Source organism: Echiichthys vipera (genome assembly GCF_963691815.1).
Source record: "Echiichthys vipera genome assembly, chromosome: 22".
Classification (NCBI taxonomy): domain Eukaryota; kingdom Metazoa; phylum Chordata; class Actinopteri; order Perciformes; family Trachinidae; genus Echiichthys; species Echiichthys vipera.
Window position 1 is genome coordinate 6,734,939 of NC_139847.1, and position 22,345 is coordinate 6,757,283.

Consider the following 22,345-nt stretch of genomic DNA (forward strand, 5'->3'; position numbering starts at 1 on the left):
ATTAAATTGTTGTATTTTATCAGATGCCAAAAAAAAAAAACTCCCGGCAGCATGATATTGGCATTGCAGTGCTCTCTAAATATCAGCATTGGTCATTACAAACCTGTTGCGGTCGAACTAGTTTGTTTTTGAAAAAAGAAGCAGGTTTAAATGTTTTCTTTGATTATCTAACTCAGGCATGTTTTGCATTTTTACAAGCTGATCATTACCCTGTTGAATGGAAATCCGTGTGTGAGAAATCAAACTAAAGCCTTGTGTTATGCTTAGAAAAATGAGCTGCAGCAACAAAAATACGTGTGCAATTTTAACTTTGTGTGTCTTATGCACCACTTAAAAGTGTGATTCCAGTGCAAAATCATCCCATGGTCTTTTTCAGCACTAACATACATCAAATAAGCCATTGAGACAGTTTTTTTTGTGCGACAATTATTAACAGAGAAATCCGGGAGAGTCGCTAACAGCTTGACGTGGCTAACACTGATTAGCTCGGGGCAGTACGGTGAAGGCATTAAAACGTCTTTTTTAACCACTAATGCTGCTCAAAATAACACCAAACCTCTGCAGCAGCATGAGAAGAGTCCCTACACAGAAAACAAAGCACCAACAACGTAGTTAAAGAACCCAGAGTTTATTAAAAGAGTGTTTGAAAGACTTACCAACTGGCCCCTGTACCAGCTCCTCTCATAGTAAAGTCCATTCAAGTGGATTACCAAAGTCAATCCAAAAGGAAAGAGCCCATTGGTGCTTTGTTTTCTATTTTGAGCCGTGTCAGTGGTTAAAAAAGCCGTTTTTATTGCCTTCACCGGACTGCCCCGAGCTAATCAGTGTTAGCCATGTCCGGCTGTTAGCGACTCTCCCGGAGTTCTCCATTATTAGCTTATACGCGAAAAAAACTGTCTCGATGGCTAATTTGATGTATGTAAGTGCTGAAAAAGACCATGGGATGATTTTGCGCCGGAATACGAAACACTTGAAAGGGAATTTCAGCAATTTGTGTAACATTAAGACCAACTTTAGTGTCAGACCAATGTGTTTTTGTGGCCTTTATGAGGGTCGACACTTTAAGAATGAGTCTAAAAAAAGTTTAAACAAAACTAATGAAGACTGACTTTCCTTCTCCTTGCACTTTTCGTATGTGAAGTTGCACAAGAACCCTCCACTCCACTTCATTCACCACCTCATTCTGCATGAGTATTCTTGTGCTCCGCTGCAAGCTCCTTCACCTTGCACACACTGAGCCGTAGGTGGTGCATCTCCTGACACAACTGCTCACCTGACTCATGTCCTCCTCTTCTTCTGCTTCACATGACAAAGCTGCTATCGGGGAACCGAGAGGGATCTGGAGGTGGTACAGAGTGTCGACACTCTTCAAATAAGGTCGGATCCCGTTGATCCCACGGGGGCGCTGCTCTAATCTGTAACCAGATGGGGCACTGGTTTGGAGGTGGACAAATCTGGACACGGTGATGTTGTCCATCTGTAGCGGACTGAGCTTCCTGGGGAGCAGCTGCTCACTGTCAGTGATCTCTTTCTTCCTACACTGTTGTCCTGAAAATTTAAGATCATCCTCCTCTTCAGCTTCACGTAGATGAGTTTAACTTCCGTTTCCTCTCCGGCCACGAAAGCCTTTTTTTTTGTCTTGAATCCCGTCTACTCAAGATGATCAAATCTGACCAATCGCGTATCAGTGTAACAGATCTGTGGTCTGTTGACATCTGGTGATGCTTTCAGCGTAAATCATACTTATTATTAGAATGCACAGATTATTTTTCTTCTACCAACACTTTGAAAATCTACAGGGAAATGTAATTGAACACTTATACCTTATGCATTTGCTATGTTTTTTCAGATATGACAAAAAAAAAATTGAAAGTGTTTGAGTCACTCCATCAATCCGTCATCCCTCGCTCAGCCAGCATGTCGGTCAGTCCTTCTGTCCACTTTTGCATCTCTTTCCAAATCTCTTCTCTTTTTCTGCCAAAAAAAAGTGTAAACTGGTCAGGTTTTCTGTACATTTACACAGAAACAAATCTGAAATATGCATTAGCAGCCTGATGATTGTTGGCAGTGTAAATGCTCACTCCAGATTTGCTTTACAAGTCCGTTCCCCTTCTACTAAGCATGTCTCCCAGAAGAGGGAGCATAATAAAGGGTTTTCCTGTACAGCTCCCCACAGACTCTACGACTGTGCTCAGCACTCCTTTCCCTCCCTCTATTCCCCTCTTCCCCCTTCAGACAAGCTCTAACTGTCTTTTCATCTACTTGTTAAGTAGTCTATCAACAGCATCAGACTTCAGATTCTCTGGTCTATCCCGCTAGGTTCCCTGCTGCTGCTTCTACTGGTGCTGCTGCTGCTGCTGCTGCTGTTGTTGCTGCTGCCCTCAGGTGCAAAAACACCTTGTTAGGCATACAGTGTGCATCTTCTGCTTATTACTCTTCCAGTCTGCCAGCTTGAACCTCAGCGCTGCAGGCTTACCAAAGTTGTGATTTCCTTACCAAGCTTTAATTTTCAGTCCCGGCTTTTCTCTCCTCTTTTCATCATTTTGTCTTTTATCTTTCTCTTCTGTTTCTCTCTCTGTGGCTCCCTCGTTCTCTGAGAGAATTACATAAGTCTTTCTGTGTGTGTGTGTGTGTGTGTGTGTGTGTATGTGTGTGGGCAGCGTTGCATTTTATGTAAGGCAGACCTGGAAATGACTAGTGAACACACCAGGGTCTTGCTCCCTTGCCCTATAGCCTTGTGTGGTTGTGTGTTTGCGGTTGGGTCATCGGACTGTGGATCTGCGTGGCGGTTGGCTCTAGATACACAATGAGGTGTCTCTGCAGGCCCACTCAGACTCACACTCACAGCTTGTTTTTTTAAAAGCACACCTTGAAATGAGAAATTTTTGACTCCTGATATGAAGATGATGATGCTTGTTGACTTGTTGAGTGTCTGTTTTGAAGTGAGGAATGTGTGAAGTGCATCTTTTGACAGATAAAACACTCATACTCTGCTTTATTTATTTGCATTCGACAGATCGCTAAGCTGACGATGCGCCTGTCAGACTTTGCGTACGACACGCATGCAGTTTTACAAAAATAACGGTTATCATTTCTCAGCTGACAAAATCAACAATCTGTGCTAGAAATGTTTGTCACTAGCAGATTGTATCAACTGTAACTAGCAAGCGTAGGAATACAAAATCAGGAGTTGGTTAAAAACTCCAGGAACTTCCAGATCCTGCCACTCCGATCGAGACAGACGAATATTGTGTAACATCTTTCAGCAAAGACCCCCCCCCCACACACGAGATCTAGCTTCACAGCAAGCATCACATTCATTTTTAATTGCAAATTCATTTTTATTAGCAATAAACATTGTTTTGATCGCAGCGAAGAAGAGTTTTGCTTGCAGTGTGGAACGTTTTCTTTTTGATTGCATAATAAAGAAACAGAAGTAAGCCCACATTTGTACATGATAAAGTGTTTGGCTAATGTTATGTAGCACAAGCGTGGTTGCTGGGGCATAAACTTCCTAAAACTACATCTTCAGGGGAGGCTCAGTTAATGCAAGTGAAAAGATATTAGAAAAGAAGATCACCAGGAAAAGCCTAAATGTGTGATTTGGTTAAAGAGACAGTTCAGAGTTACTGTTTTTATCACTTCCCTGTAGTCAGAACTAAAAAATGCCTTAGGACAGACCTTTTTTATGTAGCCTGAAGTTATGTACAATAGCAATATTAGGCTATTTTGGCTCAGTTGTTGAGTGTCTTTGGGATGAATTCACATAATTATGACCCCATAGGGATCCAGGAATTGAGTGAGGTATAGCGTGGGGAAGTCCCGCTTTTGTATTTCCAGTATATGGGACCTCAATATGAAGTTCTGATGAATGTATTCCTATGGCTCATAAAAATAATCTTCTTGTCCCGTTTGAACTGTGCCATGAATTAATGTTGTTTGTGGTTTTTAAAGATATTTTTTCATGCAAAAAAACTAAGATTTATTGCAAAGAAGTTTGATAATGGTAGGTTTTTGTGTGAGGCCGCTTTGAGAACTACAACTCCTCACTGCTTTCGACGTAAATGGGATGCATCACCACGTGGGCCTGGTCCTCTGGTGCAGACACGGCGGTATCTCTGCTCCTCTTCACCGCTTTTTTCAGAGGGGAGAATAAAAGTACCGAAAGGGGTGAAAACCCTTATAAGTCGGGTGACGACGTGACGTCACATACGCGACATGACGTAGTCTTTCTCACTGTGTTTTCTCTACAGTCTTAAAATGAACAGCTGCACAATAAACAGACAAACTGTTGACATGAAAAATTATCATTTTAATCCACAAACAACATATTTCTAATTCGGGGCCATCAAATAATTAAATTATCTTCATTGAGACCCATTCATTTTTTATGATCTCAGAGGTTCCATGGGGGTCTAGTGGAAGGGGTGGGAATTTGCCACCCTATAGGCAGGTAAATTTAGAGGGGTAGGGGTGCTATTTTTTTCCCAAGCTTTGTATGAGGGAAGGCTGGGGCTCAGGGGGTAGAGTGGTCTCCCCTATACCAAAGATCAGCTGTTCGATCCCCGGCTCACATTCTCAGACTTGACCTGTGCTCTGAACTTGTACAGTAGCGTGGTTTTACTCTCACAATGACCAGGTATTTATCCAACCTAACTGGTAACGCTACAGAATCATGTATATGGCTTATAACGCGTCCGATGCCTGAGGAAGAAAATGCTAGTTTACTGCTAGCACCTATTGTTCCACTTATGTATTAGCCCACTTGAACTGGCAGTGTTTAAAAAAACCAACTGGGGCGAGGTTACTACTGTAGGTGTAAAGTAACATTTAAAGCTTAGAGCATAACTCCCTGTTGTTCCACTCCTTACATATTTACTCTTGTATATTTGGTTTAAAGCTATGTGTTTGCCTAACATGGCTCTCATAATAGCACACCGTTTGCACACATGGAGAAATCTCTACTTTCAGTTGCTAAACTATAATCTGACAATTGCTGTTGAGCAAACTTCTCAATTCTTCTTATCTTCTTATCAAAATGTTCTGCAAGAGCTTCCTGTAAAGCCTCACAGCTGTCAGAGCAAACCTGTGATTATTACACAACACCGACCCCCTCCTTTGATTGATGTCTGCAGTACTTGATTCCTAACCCTCTAATGCTATTTACCATTAACTGCTAATGGTCCTTCAGAGTGCAGATTGGCGCACGGATATCTGGTTTCCCCCGAGAGGAGGGGAGCGTTATGCAATAAGTGGCAGGGGGCGATGAAAAATGTGAAAAATTCAAATGTGTTATTGAATGAAAACAATATTCACAATGTTTCCTCTGATACCACTGAAATAGGCGGCTGCGTGTGACTTGGGAGCAGCACATACGTTTGCTCAGATATGAACTTTAGTGCTTTGATGTGTGGGAGGAAGCAACAAAAGAAAATACTGATTATTAATGGCATCACTTCATTGTTTATTTAGCGTCATTAAAAAAAAGCTTCCTAGAAATAAAACCCTTGAAGACCTGTCGCATTTTGAAAATAGCGTGTGTGCGTTTGTGTGTGTGTGAATACGTGTGTGTTTGCATGTTTGGTTGTGTGTGTGTGTGTGTGTGTGTGCACGCGCTCCTCCAACTCGTCAAAGAAAGGGTGTTTCACTGAGTGGGAATGCCTGGTAGGTTGTGTAGGCCCAGGTTTCTATGGCAACCATCTGCTGCTACGCTCACATGCGCTTCGCCAGCAGCCCACACAGTGTGACATCCAGAGAGAGAGAGAGAGAGAGGGAGAGGGAGAGGGAGAGGGAGAGGGAGAGGGAGAGGGAGAGAGAGAGAGAGAGAGAGAGAGAGAGAGAGAGAGAGAGAGAGAGAGAGAGAAGCAAGCAAGCAAGCACATGTGACACATTTTTCCATAATTTTATTACTTTCAAACACTTTGATAAGAAATATGTTGAGTTTTCTGGTGTTATAGTGAAGTCAGAAGGACGGGAGGTGTACAGCACATCTAAGCACACAACTAGAGCTACTTTAACATGTTTAAAACTGTGAACTGGAATAGACAGAAATAATACATGTAATATATATTATGGATATGTTGTCATTATCCCTCAAAGTCCCAAATAAAATAATAAAATGTAAAAACCTGACTTGACAGAATACGGTGAAAGCTGAAAGGTTATAAAAGAAAACCTACGGAAGAGCCAGGCTGTACAATTATATCAAATGTTATGTTATATGTCATGCATTTTGTTATGTTTTCTGATTGTTTCAAGTGTACACAATTCTATGTGAATGTGCGGATAATATGTAAAATAATGGACGTGAAATGAACTTTTAACTGTTAAAAGTTTGTTGAAGGATAAGTTAGTTAAAGCCACTTTTAGACATCAGGTAAAGTTAGTTAAGTTGGTTGAGAACAACTCGTTTCCATCTCTCCAACTTAGATCTAATAAAGCGATAAAACAGCCTTTAAAAAAAAAAATCACAATAATAAAAACTGTTTGTAATAGGACACAAAAGATCTGCCGTTATTTACTTAAAGAAGGTAAAATCTGACGTTTCCAGCTGTTATATTTTTTACTTGGCAACGCGGCTCTGAAACCAATGAGATTTGTGTTAATGCAGTCACGCTCTGACTGGATTTCATGAGTCATTACGTCACCGGTGCCAAACTGGTATTATTTTACATGCGTGTGATCGTAATGAAGCACCTTTGTTATCAATTACTAACCAACCATCAAACTGTTGCTGATGTATAATAATGTGCAGGAGGGCTAACGTTAGCCGACTCTATCAGTAACAGGAGATCAATAACAAGGAAAACAAGCGTGCACATTTAGATCCAAACACATAAGTCAACGTCACGTAATGTAATCTCATTTTTCAGTCAAAGTTCAACAGCTCAGATATGATTTCGTTGTTAGTTGTTAACTTCAATGCAACTGTCACCAAAGCTAAACTGTGATGACTCTTCCTTCTCTGAGACAATCCTCGGACGAACAAACTGTCAAACTGTGGCTGTTGCCTTTAATCGTTAAAGCTTCTGGGCCTCCCCTTTCCCTCCACATAATGTTTATTTATAAATACATAGGAGGCCTCGGGGAAGACCCAGGACTAGGTGGAGAGGTTATATCTCCACACTGGCCTGGGAACGCCTCAGGATCCCCCAGTTAGAGCTGGTTAATGTGGCCCGGGAAAGGGAAGTTTGGGGTCCCCTGCTAAAGCTGCTGCACCCACGACCCGACCCCGGCTAAGCGGATGAAGATGAGATGAGATAATATACAGTGGGTACGGAAAGTGTTCAAACCCCCTTACATTTCTCACTCTGTTGATTTGCAGCCATTTTCTAAAATCATATAAGTTGATTTTTTTTCCTCATTAAGTACACACAGCACCCATATTTTGACAGAAAAACACAGATTTGTAGACAGTTTAGAAATTTTATTAAAAAACAAGAAGTGAAATATCACATGTCCATACGTTTTAGAATATAATAGAAAATTAGAATTGTCTTTATTGTCATTGTAGCAGTACAACGAAATTTACCGTACAGTACAATCCCTTAAAGTGCAGAAATAATTTAACATTAAAAGCATCAAAAAGAAGAGGCTAGACCTTTAAAAGACACATTTAAAACAACAAGCTTACACACACACACACACACACACACACTTGCTTGCTTGTGGTTGTCCATCACTTCTTTAACGGTGAGTTCTTTGATGGCTAAATAGCCCTATCCTGGCCCCACAGGTTCTGTTGCAGGTGGGGCATGTAAGAACGGTGTTGATGTTGCTGGCAGCCATGGATGCATTTCTTCTTAAAACACACACACACACACACACACACACACACACACACACACACACACACACACACACACACACACACACACACACACACGTAGCAGCTTAAGGAGACAAAAACAAAAACAGTAGATTGCGGAGACCCTGTGCATCATGTACCATCATAGGTAAAGGTATTTGCAGTGTTCAGCACTGTTATGGCTTTTGGATAAAAACTGTTCTTAAGTCTCAGTTTCAGACCCTTTGTTGTGATACTATATTTAACTGAGGTGCTGTCCATATCTTCTGATCATCCTTGAGTTTGATCTACACCTTTTGGAGTCCAGCTGTGTTTTATTTAATTGATTGGACATGATCAGGAAAGGCACACACCTGTCTATAACCTTACAGCTCACAGTGCATCTCACAGCAAATGAGAATTATGAGGTAGAAGGAACGGCCCGAGGCACAGATCAGGCAGTTCTGTAATTCTGTGCTTTTCTATAATATGGGATGCTTTGTGGGAAAAAAATAAATTTAAATGATTTTAGTAAATGGCTGCAAATTAAAAAAGAGTGAAAAATTGAAGGGGGTCTGAATACTTTCCTTATCTGCGATGCATAAACGATAAATCCGTATGTGTAGCTTTATGCTTGTGCGTTCACCTTTACGCACACAACCTTTAACTGTCTTAAGTACACTTGTGTAGTGCGTAGGTTTCACTTCAACATTAAGGGTCACAGTCTCTAAAGTAATATCTAAATATACATTTTACTCATTGACGGAAAATACCGTAAAGCTAACCCTTTAAATAGGCCTAACAGGTGGAAACGGACGTTCAGACAGACACAGAACAAGAACAACAGCTCATCGGATGGTTGTTGAATAATAACGTTGTGCATGTGTTTCAGATGCAGACGGGCGGTAACCATCGAGGCTCTCCGCGGGTCTTCAGCGTCCTGGATCGTCTGCTGCTCACACATCCCGTGTGGCTGCAGCTGTCACTCAACCAAGACGCTGCCGTCTACATCCTGCTCAGAGAGCCTGTCGGGGTACGGACAAGTCACTTAGAGCGTACTCACAATGTCCTTCCGCACCGCGACCCGGGCTTTAGGGTACTTGTCCCCCCTCCCTCTCCCCCCCGCGCCCCAGCCCCGTTTGTACTCACACTGCCTGGGCCGGCCAATGCTTCTTGCTGTCCATACGCCATCACGCCGTAACACGTCACACGCATTGATCGCGTGTGTGTGGCTTTGTTTACAAATCTTTCCACAGACCTCAGAGTTTTTGTGCGTCTTGTCGACTGTTTTTGAATCTTTTCATCCGACCAATTCTGCAGTAAACACTCAACATCCGCACCACACCAACGTGAACCTTTCACCGCCATTGTTGTTGTTGTTAAATGTCCGCGCATGGTCCGTCCTTCTATTTACATGTCCGAACAGGCGCACATAACGCTCGTACATGTGCAAACGGCTCCGCTAAAGCCCACCTCTTTCAAGTGGGCCGTGGACGGCCCGCTGGCCGCAGTTGTGCGCGGAGCGGATGCACTCACACTGCTGAAAGGTACTAGGCTTTAGCTGAAAAAACGGTTTTGGCCCCGGCCAGAAGGACAGTGTGAGTAGGCCCTTATTTCAAACGTATGACCTCATCAGTTTCCACGTTTTTGGATGTATTGACTCAAGAGTTCAACATATTGGAGAGTATTTGCTTTAAAACCCTCTGTACCATGTCAGTTTAACAAAGATAACACTTATGTGGTGCATGGGAATCATTGCTAAATACTCACAAAATATTCTTGCTATTATTATATATTTTACTTTGCTATTTGCACGCCCTGGGCCTCCTCCAGAAAAATATGTGCAAGATAAAACGTAATTTGAGCATCTCTGTACTTTACAGACCTTTTTGGTGCGTAAATGCAGCTCCAGCCAGAGGAAGGTGCTGTGTTTGAGAGCGACAGCGGACAAAAGTGCCTCCTCTGTTAAGGAGTGCTTCATCTGTGAGGAGGACTCCAGTGAGTATGAAACAAGACAGATTGACAGGCATTATCCACACAGCACGCTTACATTTCCCTGCTCACCGTTTGTGGCACAGTGCAGTTCACATACTCGGTGGAGAGGACGGGGTCCTCCAGGTTATTTGCAGACACCATATTTGCCTGTTAGATCTGAACAAGTCTCCCACTGCTTCCACAGCAGCTGTCAATCAAACTCTTGTCTGTTCTATAACCAGCATTCGCCTTGGAGAGCTCAGCGCTCACCTTCCCTGACCTGTGTCGACTGGTGGCCTTCTACTGCATCAGCAGGTGACGTATTATTTTCACCAACACACAGTGTGGCCAAAAATATGTAGAGTGCCGGACAATGTTTGGAGTGCTACATGTGCCGAAATAGCTCAGTTGGGAGAGCGTTAGACTGAAGATCTAAAGGTCCCTGGTTCGATCCCGGGTTTCGGCATTGAATGTGGATATTTTTTTATGTGGCAGTGGCTCAGACCGAATGGTCGCTGGTTCAAATCCCATACGGACCAAGAGAAGGGGTGGGCCTCGTGGCTGGGGAGGTGCGATTTCGCCATTTAATAAGAAACTGCTCTATTATGAAACCCTGCCCCTAGTGGACACTCAGAGAACCGCAGTTTTTGTCTCTTTGCTGTGGTTGGGACTTAAAAATAAAATTAACACTAATAATTATCATTTATTAAAAAATAATATTGCCCATTAGCTACGGTGTAATGACAACACAGCGCCTATTGTGCACAATTGTTTAAATAGTGTTTTCGATTTGAGATCCATAAAGAAACTGTTTTCCCAGTTTGGAGTCCAGACCTGAATCCCATGCAACAACTTTGGGATGAACTGGACAGCGAGCCTGGTCTTATCGGCCAACATCAGTGGTCCAACTCTCTGATGCTCTTGTGGCCGGATGGCCAGGTCTTCAGCCAGGTTCCAAAATCCTAATGAAAGTTTCCCCACAAGAGCAGAAGATGTGCAACAATTACGTTTGGGTGTCCATATACTTTTGGCCACCCAGTGTACTTGATGTCATTAAGCTAATGCTCTTCTGAAAATCTCACAGTCAACACGCACATGCTTAGGGTTTAGTTTTCATTTTCTTCTGCAGAGATGTGTTGCCCTTCCCGCTGCAGCTACCAGAGGCCATCGCTAAAGCCACAACACACAGGCAGCTGGAGAACATCTCACACATGGGACAAGGTACAGTGACTGAAGACCAAAAAAAAGAGCATACCAACATATAATAATGCTAAAAGTTCTATATATCTTTGTGTCAATAACTAACAAACTAAAGCTGCAGCATTGGAGACTTTAAGGATACAGTGAAGCTCCTCTGCAATGGCTTCTCCTCAGCAGCGTATTGCAAATGTGAGAAAGTAAAGGAATAAGTGACTAAGTAGTGACTGCCAGCTTGCATCTATTTTCACACGGTGACATGTACCGATGCAGCGTGGCGGCAGAGAGCGAGGTGTGACTTCAAGATGGCTAAAAATGACACAAGTAAGACACAGTACTGTATGTGTCACTGACTGCAGCCCGAAGAGAAAGACTCTTTTCTCACCGTGGTTCTGCAAAATCTGTCTGCTCCACTCAGATAGACTTATAGTACTGTACTTGTTTAAATGCTAGTCAAAATGATTCCTCCTCCCCTTAAAGTTTTGTGTTGTGAATAATTACATTGCAATAATTGAATGTGTAACTGCAAAGTAAACAAACTCTTCTTCTTTGTGGACTAGACTTCTGGAGCGCGCCGACTGCTTCAGAGATCCAAAACGGACCAGTGGACCTGGTCGCATCAACCAGCGGCAGCCAGGGTCAGGACCGATGCACCCTGCTGACCCGGGGTAAACCCGGCAAACTCTGCTTCATAAACCCGCTCTTTCTACAGCTGGAGGTTAGCAAGGTTAGTGGTGAAGGCTGTGCGCTTATCTGAGTTGTTTCTGAGACGTTTTAAGGCTCCACTGTTGGTGATTTAGCGTTTTAACCAATGGGGAGAAAAACACTGAAATTTTGCTTTAAGAAAAGCTTCCGTCTCTGTTTCCATCCTCTTGTATGACTGCTGATATACACTTGTTCCCCTTGCACTTCACTTTTTGTCCCTTTGAAAATAAACAGTTCAAAAAGCCACTGGCTCTCGTAAGGTGAAGGACTGAATCAAGTTTTTTCTCTTTTACAGCAGCCACAACTCACTAATCACAGTGCCTCCAATAAACGGCACCGCTTCAAGCGCAGCATGCGGCTCCGCCTCTCCGAGTCCTCCATGAATCTGTCCCTGGAGGGGGTCGGGTCCTACTCGCCTCCGTCGTCACTGGAGATGCCCGGCGGATCAGCGAGGCTGCAGAAGGCCGGCACTAACCCACAAAGAAGAGTTCACCCTGGGGCAGGGGTCCTGAGGAGAACCCCCGCTGTATCACCGGGTTCTGCAGAGGAAGAGGACATGATGTCTGTCTATGTGCCACAAGTAACACATCTTTCGGCCAGGCATTCACTTCTGTTGACTGTGATTATTAGGATATTTCTTTATAGGCTATTCATGCTAAAGATGCACTAAGAAGTTTCCCACCACATCTCAATTACTGTGCTGTAAAACTATCACTTCTGTCCTGTTAAGACATCTGCAAAGGTAGAGGAGCCTCAGCAGCCCCAGCAGTTCGCCAGAGCAGAGGAGCCGAACTTTGAGGTGGCAGTTCTGGCCCTGGAGCGGCGCCCTGCTCCATCCCTGGCCGAGCTCGACAGCAGCAGCTCCTTCAGCAGCATGGACGAGGACGATGAATCGGATTCAGATCCAGAAAGCATGACCCAAACCCAAACTCACTTCTACCACCGCCCGCCGTTGGTGCGCTCTCGAGGCCGCGGAGGGCTGCACCGTATGAGCGAGGCATTCGTGTGTTTCTTTGCTCCGGACAAGCGGCTGACGCGGCTGGTGGAGGAGCTGTCCAGAGACAGGCGCTCCATCTTTGGCGGCATGGTTCAGGACTTCCTTCTGGAGCAGAGAGAGGTGCTCAAATCCCTGGCTTCCTCTTCTTCATCCTCTTCCTCATCACGCGTGACCTCGGTGCAGCTCCTTCAGGGCCTGCGCCTCTTTCTGTCCCAGGCAAAGTGCTGCCTGCTGGACAGCGGAGAGCTGGAGCCTCCCATTGAAACCCTGGTGCCAGATAATGAGAAAGGTAAACAAACACATTATCAAAGTAAAACACATTTGCAAAACATATTTGAATCATAGCGTGAAGCGTGTCTTTGAAATACTGACCAATGACCTCCAAATGGCTTTTGGTCTCCCAGGAAGGAGAGGAACAAGCACGCTGAATTTCCATTGTCTTGCACAAATAGATTAAGTAAATGAGTAACTTTTGAACCTGTCTTGAGTAGAGTGTCTTGGACCCTTTCTACCTTCTTGAACTTTTGTGTTCCCTTACACAGAGCTTCAATATTTGTTTGAACTTCTGAGCACTCAAGACCTTTTTTCTTGTTGTGCAGCCTTTTGCCCCAAACACCTTGATTGGTTGTTCCAATTTTCTGTCAAGAAGCGGGCTCGAAATGATAAAACAGGACTTGTAAATTAAATCTCCCTGTGTGTAGGGACTCTTCTCATGCTGCTGCAGAGGTTTGTTGTTATTTTGAGCAGTATTAGTGGTTAAAAGAGACGCTCTAATGCCTTCACTGTCCTGCCCTGAGCTAATCAGTGTTAGCCACGTCCGGCTGTTTGTGACTCTACCAGATTTCACACGTTTAAACGAGGAGCAGTGAGTGCAGCATGGGTGGGTGGGTGTGGGGGGTATTAGTGGTTAGAGAAGGGAGAGAAATGTTGGAGATAAAAAAAAAAACTGTACTATTAGAAAACACTGATTCAATAGAGCACAGTGCCAGAGGACGCAGGTCTATGGAAACAGACATAAATGGTGGGCTGCCCAGGCTCCAGTGAAAGACACTGTCAACACAAAGTAGTTTGCGTGGGGGGGGGCTCATTCACTCGAGCTCATATTGTCTGTTGTATTTAGAAAACAGCATTAGGAAAGCCCTTCCCGACGAGGCCGGCACTCACATCCATCACATTCAAAGTGCGATTCTTCTCATTACTGTAAAGGCATCGCAGGGTGCTACTCTGGAAGGATCGTAGTCAGATCTTTTGACACAGTCCTGTGCGTAGGTTGGTTCCTTTTTCTGAGCTCCTTTTGTGTGCGGCCGAGTGTGCGTTCGCAGGTGCGTTTGTGTGTAAATGCGCGATGATGGATGGTTCCCTGGCAGTGCAGAGGCTTCAGGGGAGAGCGCTCGTCCGCTGCTCTCCTTCCTCTCATCCTTCCTTCCTGCGCTCTGATTTATCTCACATTGCGTCGGTGGGAGGCATTTGCATTTTTTTTTTCTCCCCCTCATTTATCATAAAAATATATCACAGTCCCACGCTCACTTGAAGAGCAGCACGATTCAGCGGAGGGTGGGAGGGAGGGCTTTTTGAAATAGGCAGAATACTTTCACAAATGTAATCAGTTACAGATCTGTGAGTCACAGCTTTTGTTTGTTCCAGAACCGGCCAGTAACTAACAAGGTTGTAATCCCATTACATGTAATCTGTTACTTTCCAGAGCTGGTAAAAGAGAGAGGAATGAAGGGAGAGGGGGTAAAGAAACAGAGAATGGAGGGTGTGAATGATTAATCACAAGAGGAATGATATAGTAAGGTAGATAGGGAGGGGTATTATACAGGAGGGGGACATGAAGGAGGGAGAGGAGGATATTGATGATGAGTGGCAAACAGCGTGCACCGGAGAATTGTTACCCACTTAGTCAGGACTGCCCACAGACTGCAGGAGAATCACTTGAGGTTGTGTGTGTGTGTGTCTGTGTGTGCGTGAGCATGCGTGTGTAACATATCCACAAGTTTGTGTGTTAGCTACATCTCACTGTTGTCAGGCCACAAAAAAAAAAAACAACGTTAGCTTTTCAGGTGCGAAGAAAAATAGCATTGTTTTAGTTTGAAGTTGCATTTCTCATATTCACATTACTATAGATATTGTTATAGTTACTGGAAGTGTGTCTGTCTCTGTCTTTGTGTCTGTCTTTGTCTCTCTCTGTCCATCTGTCCGTCTTTTCTCTCTTTCTCTCTCCTTCTCTTCCTCTCTCCGGTGCAGACAGATGTGCGTCCTCCACAGAGCTGGGTCTGTCTGACGTTCCTGTCTGTTATAGGGAAGGTTTTCGTTGCCACCGTACTCTACGGGGGAAATGTTGGGTCTATGTTTATCATAGAGTGTGGTCTTTACCTAGCTTGTAAAGTGTCCTGAAATAACTTTTGTATGATTTGGCACTATAAATAAAATTGAATTTAATTTAATTTCTGACAGTATGCAAACAAGTTTTTAAAGGAGAAGTTCACACATACAGAAGTCCTAAAGATAACGTGATAATAAATAAGAAAAGTGATAGGCCTGACATTTCCATCATGTCATACATAGCTTGTCAACTATGTAGTTAATGACGACATCAGGCTCACTTAGATTGCGCCTCAGATGAAGATGAAGCCTTGCTAACCGTCTTCTTGGATGACGCACGTTAATGTAAAGATTATCTGTAATAGCGAAGGGTTAAAGCTAGTTAAGACTGTCAGACCTTGATTGAAGAGATATAATAATAATAGATCAGTTTTATCTAGCGCTGTTCTCAGTACTCAAAGATGCTTTACAGGAAATACACATAAAAAACAGACAATCAAACAGAAAGCAAGTTAAACAACACATGAACAAAAGAACATCACATTAATAGAAAATGTGGAAGTTGGCGGATTTGAGTTGTGTTAGTTAGATTTGTGATGGTGATCGGTGTTCTCCTGCTCCTCTGACGTTGCTCCACTGAATGATGTTTCCTGCAATGATTTAATAGTAATAACGTTTTAATTTCTCCAGATCTCAAATTAATGATCTTATCTAACGGCAAAGCGGAGGAAAAATATCTCTTTATCAGGGAAAAACAGAGGAAATAAAATTAAATATGTATGACCCTTTAGGGCTTCTGTACATTTTGGGAAAAATATGGTTATTTGTTTTCTTTCCTGAGGGTGAGATGTTTGACACCGTTTTCATATCTGTGTGTTAAAGGTCCCATATCATGCTCATTTCAAAATCTGTGAAAACTGCACAGGTGAAGGGGGATAAACAGCATTTAAAGGGGCCTAACAACTAAACAACTTTTGCCCTGGGGCTCCACGCATATACTTTAGGTAGAAGTGTGAAGCTGTGAGCCTTTTCTACGGTGGAGAGTCATCGTGTTTGAAGAGACCTGTATGATTTCCATAGTTGTGCTAAAGCTTTCCTGACTTTACACGGGTTGTACAAAAATATGAACGCCTGTACAATCTGATGCAATCCAATAGAGTGACACAGCAATCACTTCTGCCTGTTCGGGGAAAGTTAGGTTTGTCAAGTCTGCGTCAGAATGTTTTGATTGTGCTGTTGTCTGAGTTTTGTTGCTCTTCTTCATTCTTGTCTGGAGAAACTTACACAATACGATGCGAGGCAGAAGGATCAAATATAGTATAAACCAACTCTCCAGTTGTAACTCTTCATGATAAGAGTATTGGTATTCACTAGGTTTTCCAGGGAATAAAGGCGATTTTTCATTTTTGTAATTTCTTAAAAGGCATCCTCGATAATTCAATTGGGGTTTGGGGCTTTTCATCGTCTGAACAGTGAAAATACAGTTTAGAAATCCCATGAACACAACATGTTGGTGTTCCTGTGTTTGTTTCATCCATTGGTAAAAACCAAAACAAAACAACAATTTAATCACATGCAATCAATGTAGAATCAGAAATCTCCGGCACAGCAGAAGAATTGTCCTTGGTATTTTTAAACCTTTTTCCAAGAGTGGACTCCAAATTATTACTGTTTACACTTCATACTCTAATGATTCAAATGCAATAGCAAGCTGGGCCAGTTGCCAAGGCCTCTAGGTATGCAGACAATTTCTCTACCTGCAAATGACCAAATCAATAAAACCCACAAGCAACTCTGTCTACAGAAAGCAGCCTCACAGTAGCACAAAAATCATCCAAACATTAACCCCCCTCCCCTCCCTCTGTCCTCTGTCCTCAGACCTGGCGCTGGAGCGGGCCATGTTCTCCTGCGTGCTCCGGCCCCTGAGGTCCCACCTTGAAAAAGCTCTGGTGGCGTCTCACAATCAGGACAACAGCAGCCAGCGCCTCACCCAGAACATGATCAGTCTGAAGGGAGACGCCGCAATGGAGCGGCTCGGCGTGCGGACGGGCGTCCCCGACAGCCGCGAGGTGGAGCGAGTGAGGCAGAAGCTGATCCTGATGCAGAGGACGCACTCGCCCATCGACAAGGTGCTGCTGCTGCTGCAAGTGTGCAAGAGCGTTCACAAGGCCATGGGGTCCTTACACGGTGAGACCACATACATTGTTTTATTGGATTTTAAGGCTCTACTGTAACTTTAAAACATACTTACTCAGTCCCAACTGTTAATATTCCACTTGCTGTAACGTTTTTAAACAACCCGTGTGAAGCTTCCCTGTAAAAGGAATGAAGGTCAACAATCTTCGAGTGTCACTTTGAAATGCTGCACACTTCAGACATAATGTATCTGCGTGAGCTGTGGCCCGACCTGTCTCTTTCTCAGTATGAACTGCAGGAAACGAATGCATCATCATGTCAGTACAGTTGAATTCTGGGTATCATTTTGGAACTGGTGCAGAGAAACAGTTGGAAACACAGATTTGGACCCAACTTTTGTTATTTCTCTTCTTGCATTGCTACGATATTTAAATAATTCAACTAAAATTGTTAGAAACCTCCTTTTTTTTAAAAGCCGATCGCATCCTACTGTTACTTTCTATCCAGGACAGGAAGTGAGCTGGGACGACTTCCTGCCGTCGTTGTCTTACGTGATCGTGGAGTGTAACAGGCCTCACATCCTGATAGAGGTGGAGTACATGATGGAGCTGCTGGAGCCCTCCTGGCTCGGAGGAGAAGGTGCGACCTGAACTCTTAAATGCTGCTAAATGTTGAACTGTGCTGCGCTTTTAATTTGTTAAACCAAGATCGTAATTTCAATTGTCCGTGACTCCAGGTGGGTACTACCTGACCAGTGTGTACGCCAGCCTGTGTCTGATCCAGAGCCTGAACAGGGAGCAGCCGTTGTCAGGCTTCCTGACGCCGGAGGCCCAGGAGGCGCTGAAGGAGTGGAGCTGCAGACGGAGCAGAGAGGCCCAGAGACACAAGGAGAACCAGCAGAGCCAGGTAGGTGCAGTACCAGGTGACTTTGATTGTAGCAGCACATAACAGAAACACCGGTAGTGTTACAGTGTGTGGGTTTGTACAGTAATCACACATAATCACACATCGCTGCCCTGCGTGAAGTGCTGATTGATGTGTAGGAACTGCTGCTTATTATGCAGCGAAACAATCCCATGAGATATTCTCCAATGGACTGAGAACAAAATGAAAGCAACATTTCATTTAATAGCTGTTAGTGAACATACGTATATGTATATATATATATATATATATATATATATATATATATATATATATATATATATATATATATATATATATATATATATATATATATATATATATATATATATATATATATATACTGTACTAGCATGTTTTTTTAAATAACCAAGGCACTTTTTTGGCACAAAAAACAGGGAGCAAAATTAGAGAACAGTAACCATTGTGTCAGAAGAGAAGATTTAAACAATGTTTTCTTCTCTAGGATTCAAAAATGAACAGGAAGTGTAGAGGCCACAGCTTTGAATGACTTCAGCACACCTGCGCCCACAGGACATCACTAGTTTCTCACTCTGCTCTGGTTTGATCTTGGTCCGTTCTTCTTCAGTCTCTTCCACAGTTCAGTAACTGTAGTGGGTTTTTTAGACATTACTTTGTTGCCAAGGATTTTCCAGAGACTCTCTATGGGGTTTAGATCTGGACTCTGACGTTTCCTCCTCCAAATTTAACTGACTTCTTTACACACTTTGGGTTCAGTCTTTCCCCAGTCCATCAAGACAATGCCCCCTGTCACACTGAAAAACAGGTTAAGCCGTTCCCGGCAGTTCCTGGCCTGGGCCCTTCTGTGTGGAGTTTGCATGTTCTCCCTGTGTCTGCGTGGGTTTTCTCCGGGTTCTCCGGTTTCCTCCCACAGTCCAAAGACGTGCAGGTGTTCGGTTCATTGCTGTTAGGTTAATTGCAACCCCGACAGGGACAAGCGGTTGAAGATGAATGAATGAATGAAACGGCCCGCCCAGAGTCCAGATCTAAACTCCATAAAAATGTCTGTAAAATCCTTGGCAACAAAGTAATGTGTAAGAAACCCACTACAGTTACTGAATTGTGGAAGAGACTGAAGAAGAACGGACCAAGATCAAACCAGAGCAGTGTGAGAAACTACTGATGTCCTGTGGGCGCAGATGTGCTGAAGACATTCAAAGCTGTGGCCTCTACACTTCCTGTTCAGTTTTTAACCCTATAGAAGAAAACATTGTTGAAATCTTCTCTTCTGACACAGTGGTTACTGTCCTCTAATTTTGAAAAATGTTTTTTTTCACCAAGTAAAGGTTTTTGTTGAAGTGCCTTGGTAATTTAAAAAACAATGCTAGCACAGCGCATATTTGTGTGAAAACATGAAATTGACTATTTACTTTCCCAACTCTACTTTTGATAACCACTTGATGACCCCGACACTGGTTTCTAAAATCCTCCGTGAGTGATCAGATCACAAGTGAACAGCTCGAAGTAGAGGCGTGACAAAATTGTTGTTTATTGTTTATATGTTTCCTTATTAATTGTTACCTTGGAAACAACTTCTGGGTCCTGGGGTCGTTGTTTGATGTTTTGGGTGGACTTTGGGCAAGGACATGGTCTCTCACGTTTTTTTTAAATGAACTTAAGCTAGGAAGACACTGCATGAAGTAAAGGCCAATCATGTCTGTGCTTCATTGAGTCTGTGCAGATGGGAAAACAAAAGCTCAGTCAATATCGGTGCTTTATAAAACAGTGTCCAGGATCTCTCATCTCTCATCCTCTGAGGAAACCAATCAGAATCATGTCAATCGTGATTTTTGCAGCTGAAATGTGAACAAATCTAAAGTGAACCATTAGCTTTTGAAAGTTAACAAGTAGTAGGAACTGTAATCTGTGAAATTTGTCCTATAAATGTAAGATGATGTGGATTTTAAAGGTCGTCTTGAGCGTTTTGCATCTACAAACTGTTTCCACATTTCACGATATGTCTTTCGAATGGCACTAAAGACACAAACGGCAACAATACCAAGGCGTTAATCAACCAAAGAGGTCACACTTGACATTAATTATACTGATGGAGATGCACGCGGAGCAAGTTACATCTGCGACAACGGCAGGTTGGGTAGAACGAGCAACAGCGGCCCATATATATTTCAGTTGATCGCGGGTATTACCGACGCTGCCACTCGGCAAAGTCGAAGGCAGCACTCCAATTTTCTAGAGTTCATGCAAAAGGTGTAGATTTTCAGTGGAACAGTAGGTCATCCATAAAAAAAACAGACAACACGCCTGGGTTTCCCTTCTTTGCGTGCAAACAAGTTTCAAATTCATTTCAGGGGATTAGTTTTTAGACATTTTTAGAGGTAATCCCCAGATCTGGGGCTGCCAGGGTTATGACAGGGTGTGCACTAATGCGTACACACACACACACACACACACACACACACACACACACACACACACACACACACACACACACACAGAGGCTGACTTTTACCTACACTCTCTTATTATCACCCTCCCGACCCTCAGATTGGTAAACCGGTCCACCAGATGCCATGGAGAAAAAAAAAGGGCATTGTCATCCACAACGTTTCTGTCTCGTCACGTGGTGCCTCTCCTGGCTTCAAATAGCCGATCTAACTCACCCGGCAGCCAGATTTTCCACTGACACAGGCGGGGATCAGTGAGCCAAGTGCTATGAAGAAGTGGGCGGTCAGATAACATGAAATTTATTGAGCTGCATCTACCCATCGAAGCAGGCAAACACAATATGCACACGGACAGCGAGGAGCTCAGTGACTCTGTAAGTTTTGATGATGGCAGACCTGTTGATTCTAATTGCCGGTGTGTGTTTTTAGAGCATATTTGGCCACTTGGTGTGTGTGTGTGTGTGTGTGTGTGTGTGTGTGTGTGTGTGTGTGTGTGTGTGTGCACGTGTGTGTGTGTGTGTGTGTGTCTGTGTGTGTGTGTCTGTGTGTGTGTGTGTTGGGAGGGGGGTAGTTGTGTGTGCAGATAGGATGTGTGTGTGTGTGTGTGGCAGAGGAGTGGATTCTCACTGGTTTCTCGAGGTTGGCTGTTTGGTAAAAGGATTATGTTGAGTGTGTTTTCACCGTGTGTGTGTGTGTGTGTGTGTGTTTTAAGCAGAGTTGTGAGGGCGTCTGGAGGTGGTTGAATGTGACATTATACAATAGCTCAGGTAGCTAAGTGTTTGAAGAGCGGCGATTGTTGAGACCGACTCGTTAGTTTGATTGATTTTTTTGAAAATGTCTTGAAAAGTTTCCGTTTGGATTCGAGTGCAGAGGCAGAAAACTTCAGCAGAGTGATCCGAGTAGAGTATATGTGGTGGGTTTGGACGTGGACGTGCTCCAGTGGATTAATATTGGGGAGTTTGTCAATGAAGCAGTGACATGCCACGGAAAAGGAGCAGTTTCAAAAGGATGTTTTTAATTTATTTAAATAATAAAAAGCTCTTGGATACACTGTTTGTGTGTGTGGGAAGTAGCAGCTTTGTTTGAGAGAGAATCTATTTTATGAGCAATCATTTATTACAGTGGATTATCAGCCTGTGTGCCTCCTCTGGCTCTCTCTCTCTCTCCTCCCCCTCTTTTGCCCTCACTCCATAAGCCTCTTGACCTCTGTTTTGCATGAATATAGTATGTATTCACTTGTTTTTCTCTCTCTATCTCTTCTTCTCCTCCCGCCCTCCAGAGGTGCGTTCGGATATTGTTCCAGGACGGGGAGCGGAGCGCCGTGCGGACATTGCAGTGGAGAGCCGGGGAAACCAGCCAGGCCCTGGCGCAGCTTTGCGCCGCCACCTTCGGAGTGTCCGACCCGCAGCAATACACCCTGTACTGGCGCAGCGGCGGCGAGATGAGGGCCCTGCCGCCTCAGGCCCAGCCCCAGGACCTGGCCAGCCACAGCGAGGGAGGCCCCTCGCTCTCCTACCTGAGGACCGACCACGACTTCAGCAAGATGAGGCGGCTCACCAGAGGTGGCGCCGTGGACCTGAGCGAGTCGGTGTGTGAGGAGTGAGTGGGAGGAAATGGAGGAAGGAGGGAGGAGGAGGAGGAGGAGATGGATGGTTGCTCTCGCTTTCTCTCTCTTTCTCTCTCTTGTTCTGTCTCTTTCTCTCCGACGGTGTGTCGTGGGTCAGGACTTGTTGTGAAAAACCACAGCCCTTCTCCGGACTCGGAGCAGACCTTTAACGGTAAACTCTTTCCTAAACGGACCAACATGCAGAGCACAGCAGGACCAACATAGGGGACTGTTGCCAAAAGTTGTACCATGCACCACTCAGTGTGGCT

The 22,345-nt window shown here is 43.9% G+C and overlaps 1 protein-coding gene across 1 annotated transcript; it reads left to right on the plus strand.

The window, feature by feature from the left end:
• Positions 1-1,917: 1,917 nt before the first annotated feature.
• On the plus strand, positions 1,918-22,073 carry rin1b (Ras and Rab interactor 1b; the record flags this gene model as incomplete). Its single annotated transcript, XM_083936896.1, has 12 exons — positions 1,918-1,923; positions 8,679-8,819; positions 9,670-9,784; positions 10,003-10,075; positions 10,890-10,981; positions 11,518-11,684; positions 11,958-12,242; positions 12,393-12,948; positions 16,863-17,171; positions 17,628-17,759; positions 17,857-18,026; positions 21,750-22,073. 12 exons carry the CDS (start codon positions 1,918-1,920, stop codon positions 22,071-22,073), a joined length of 2,370 nt encoding a protein of 789 aa, XP_083793022.1.
• Between the last annotated feature and the right edge of the window lie 272 nt (positions 22,074-22,345).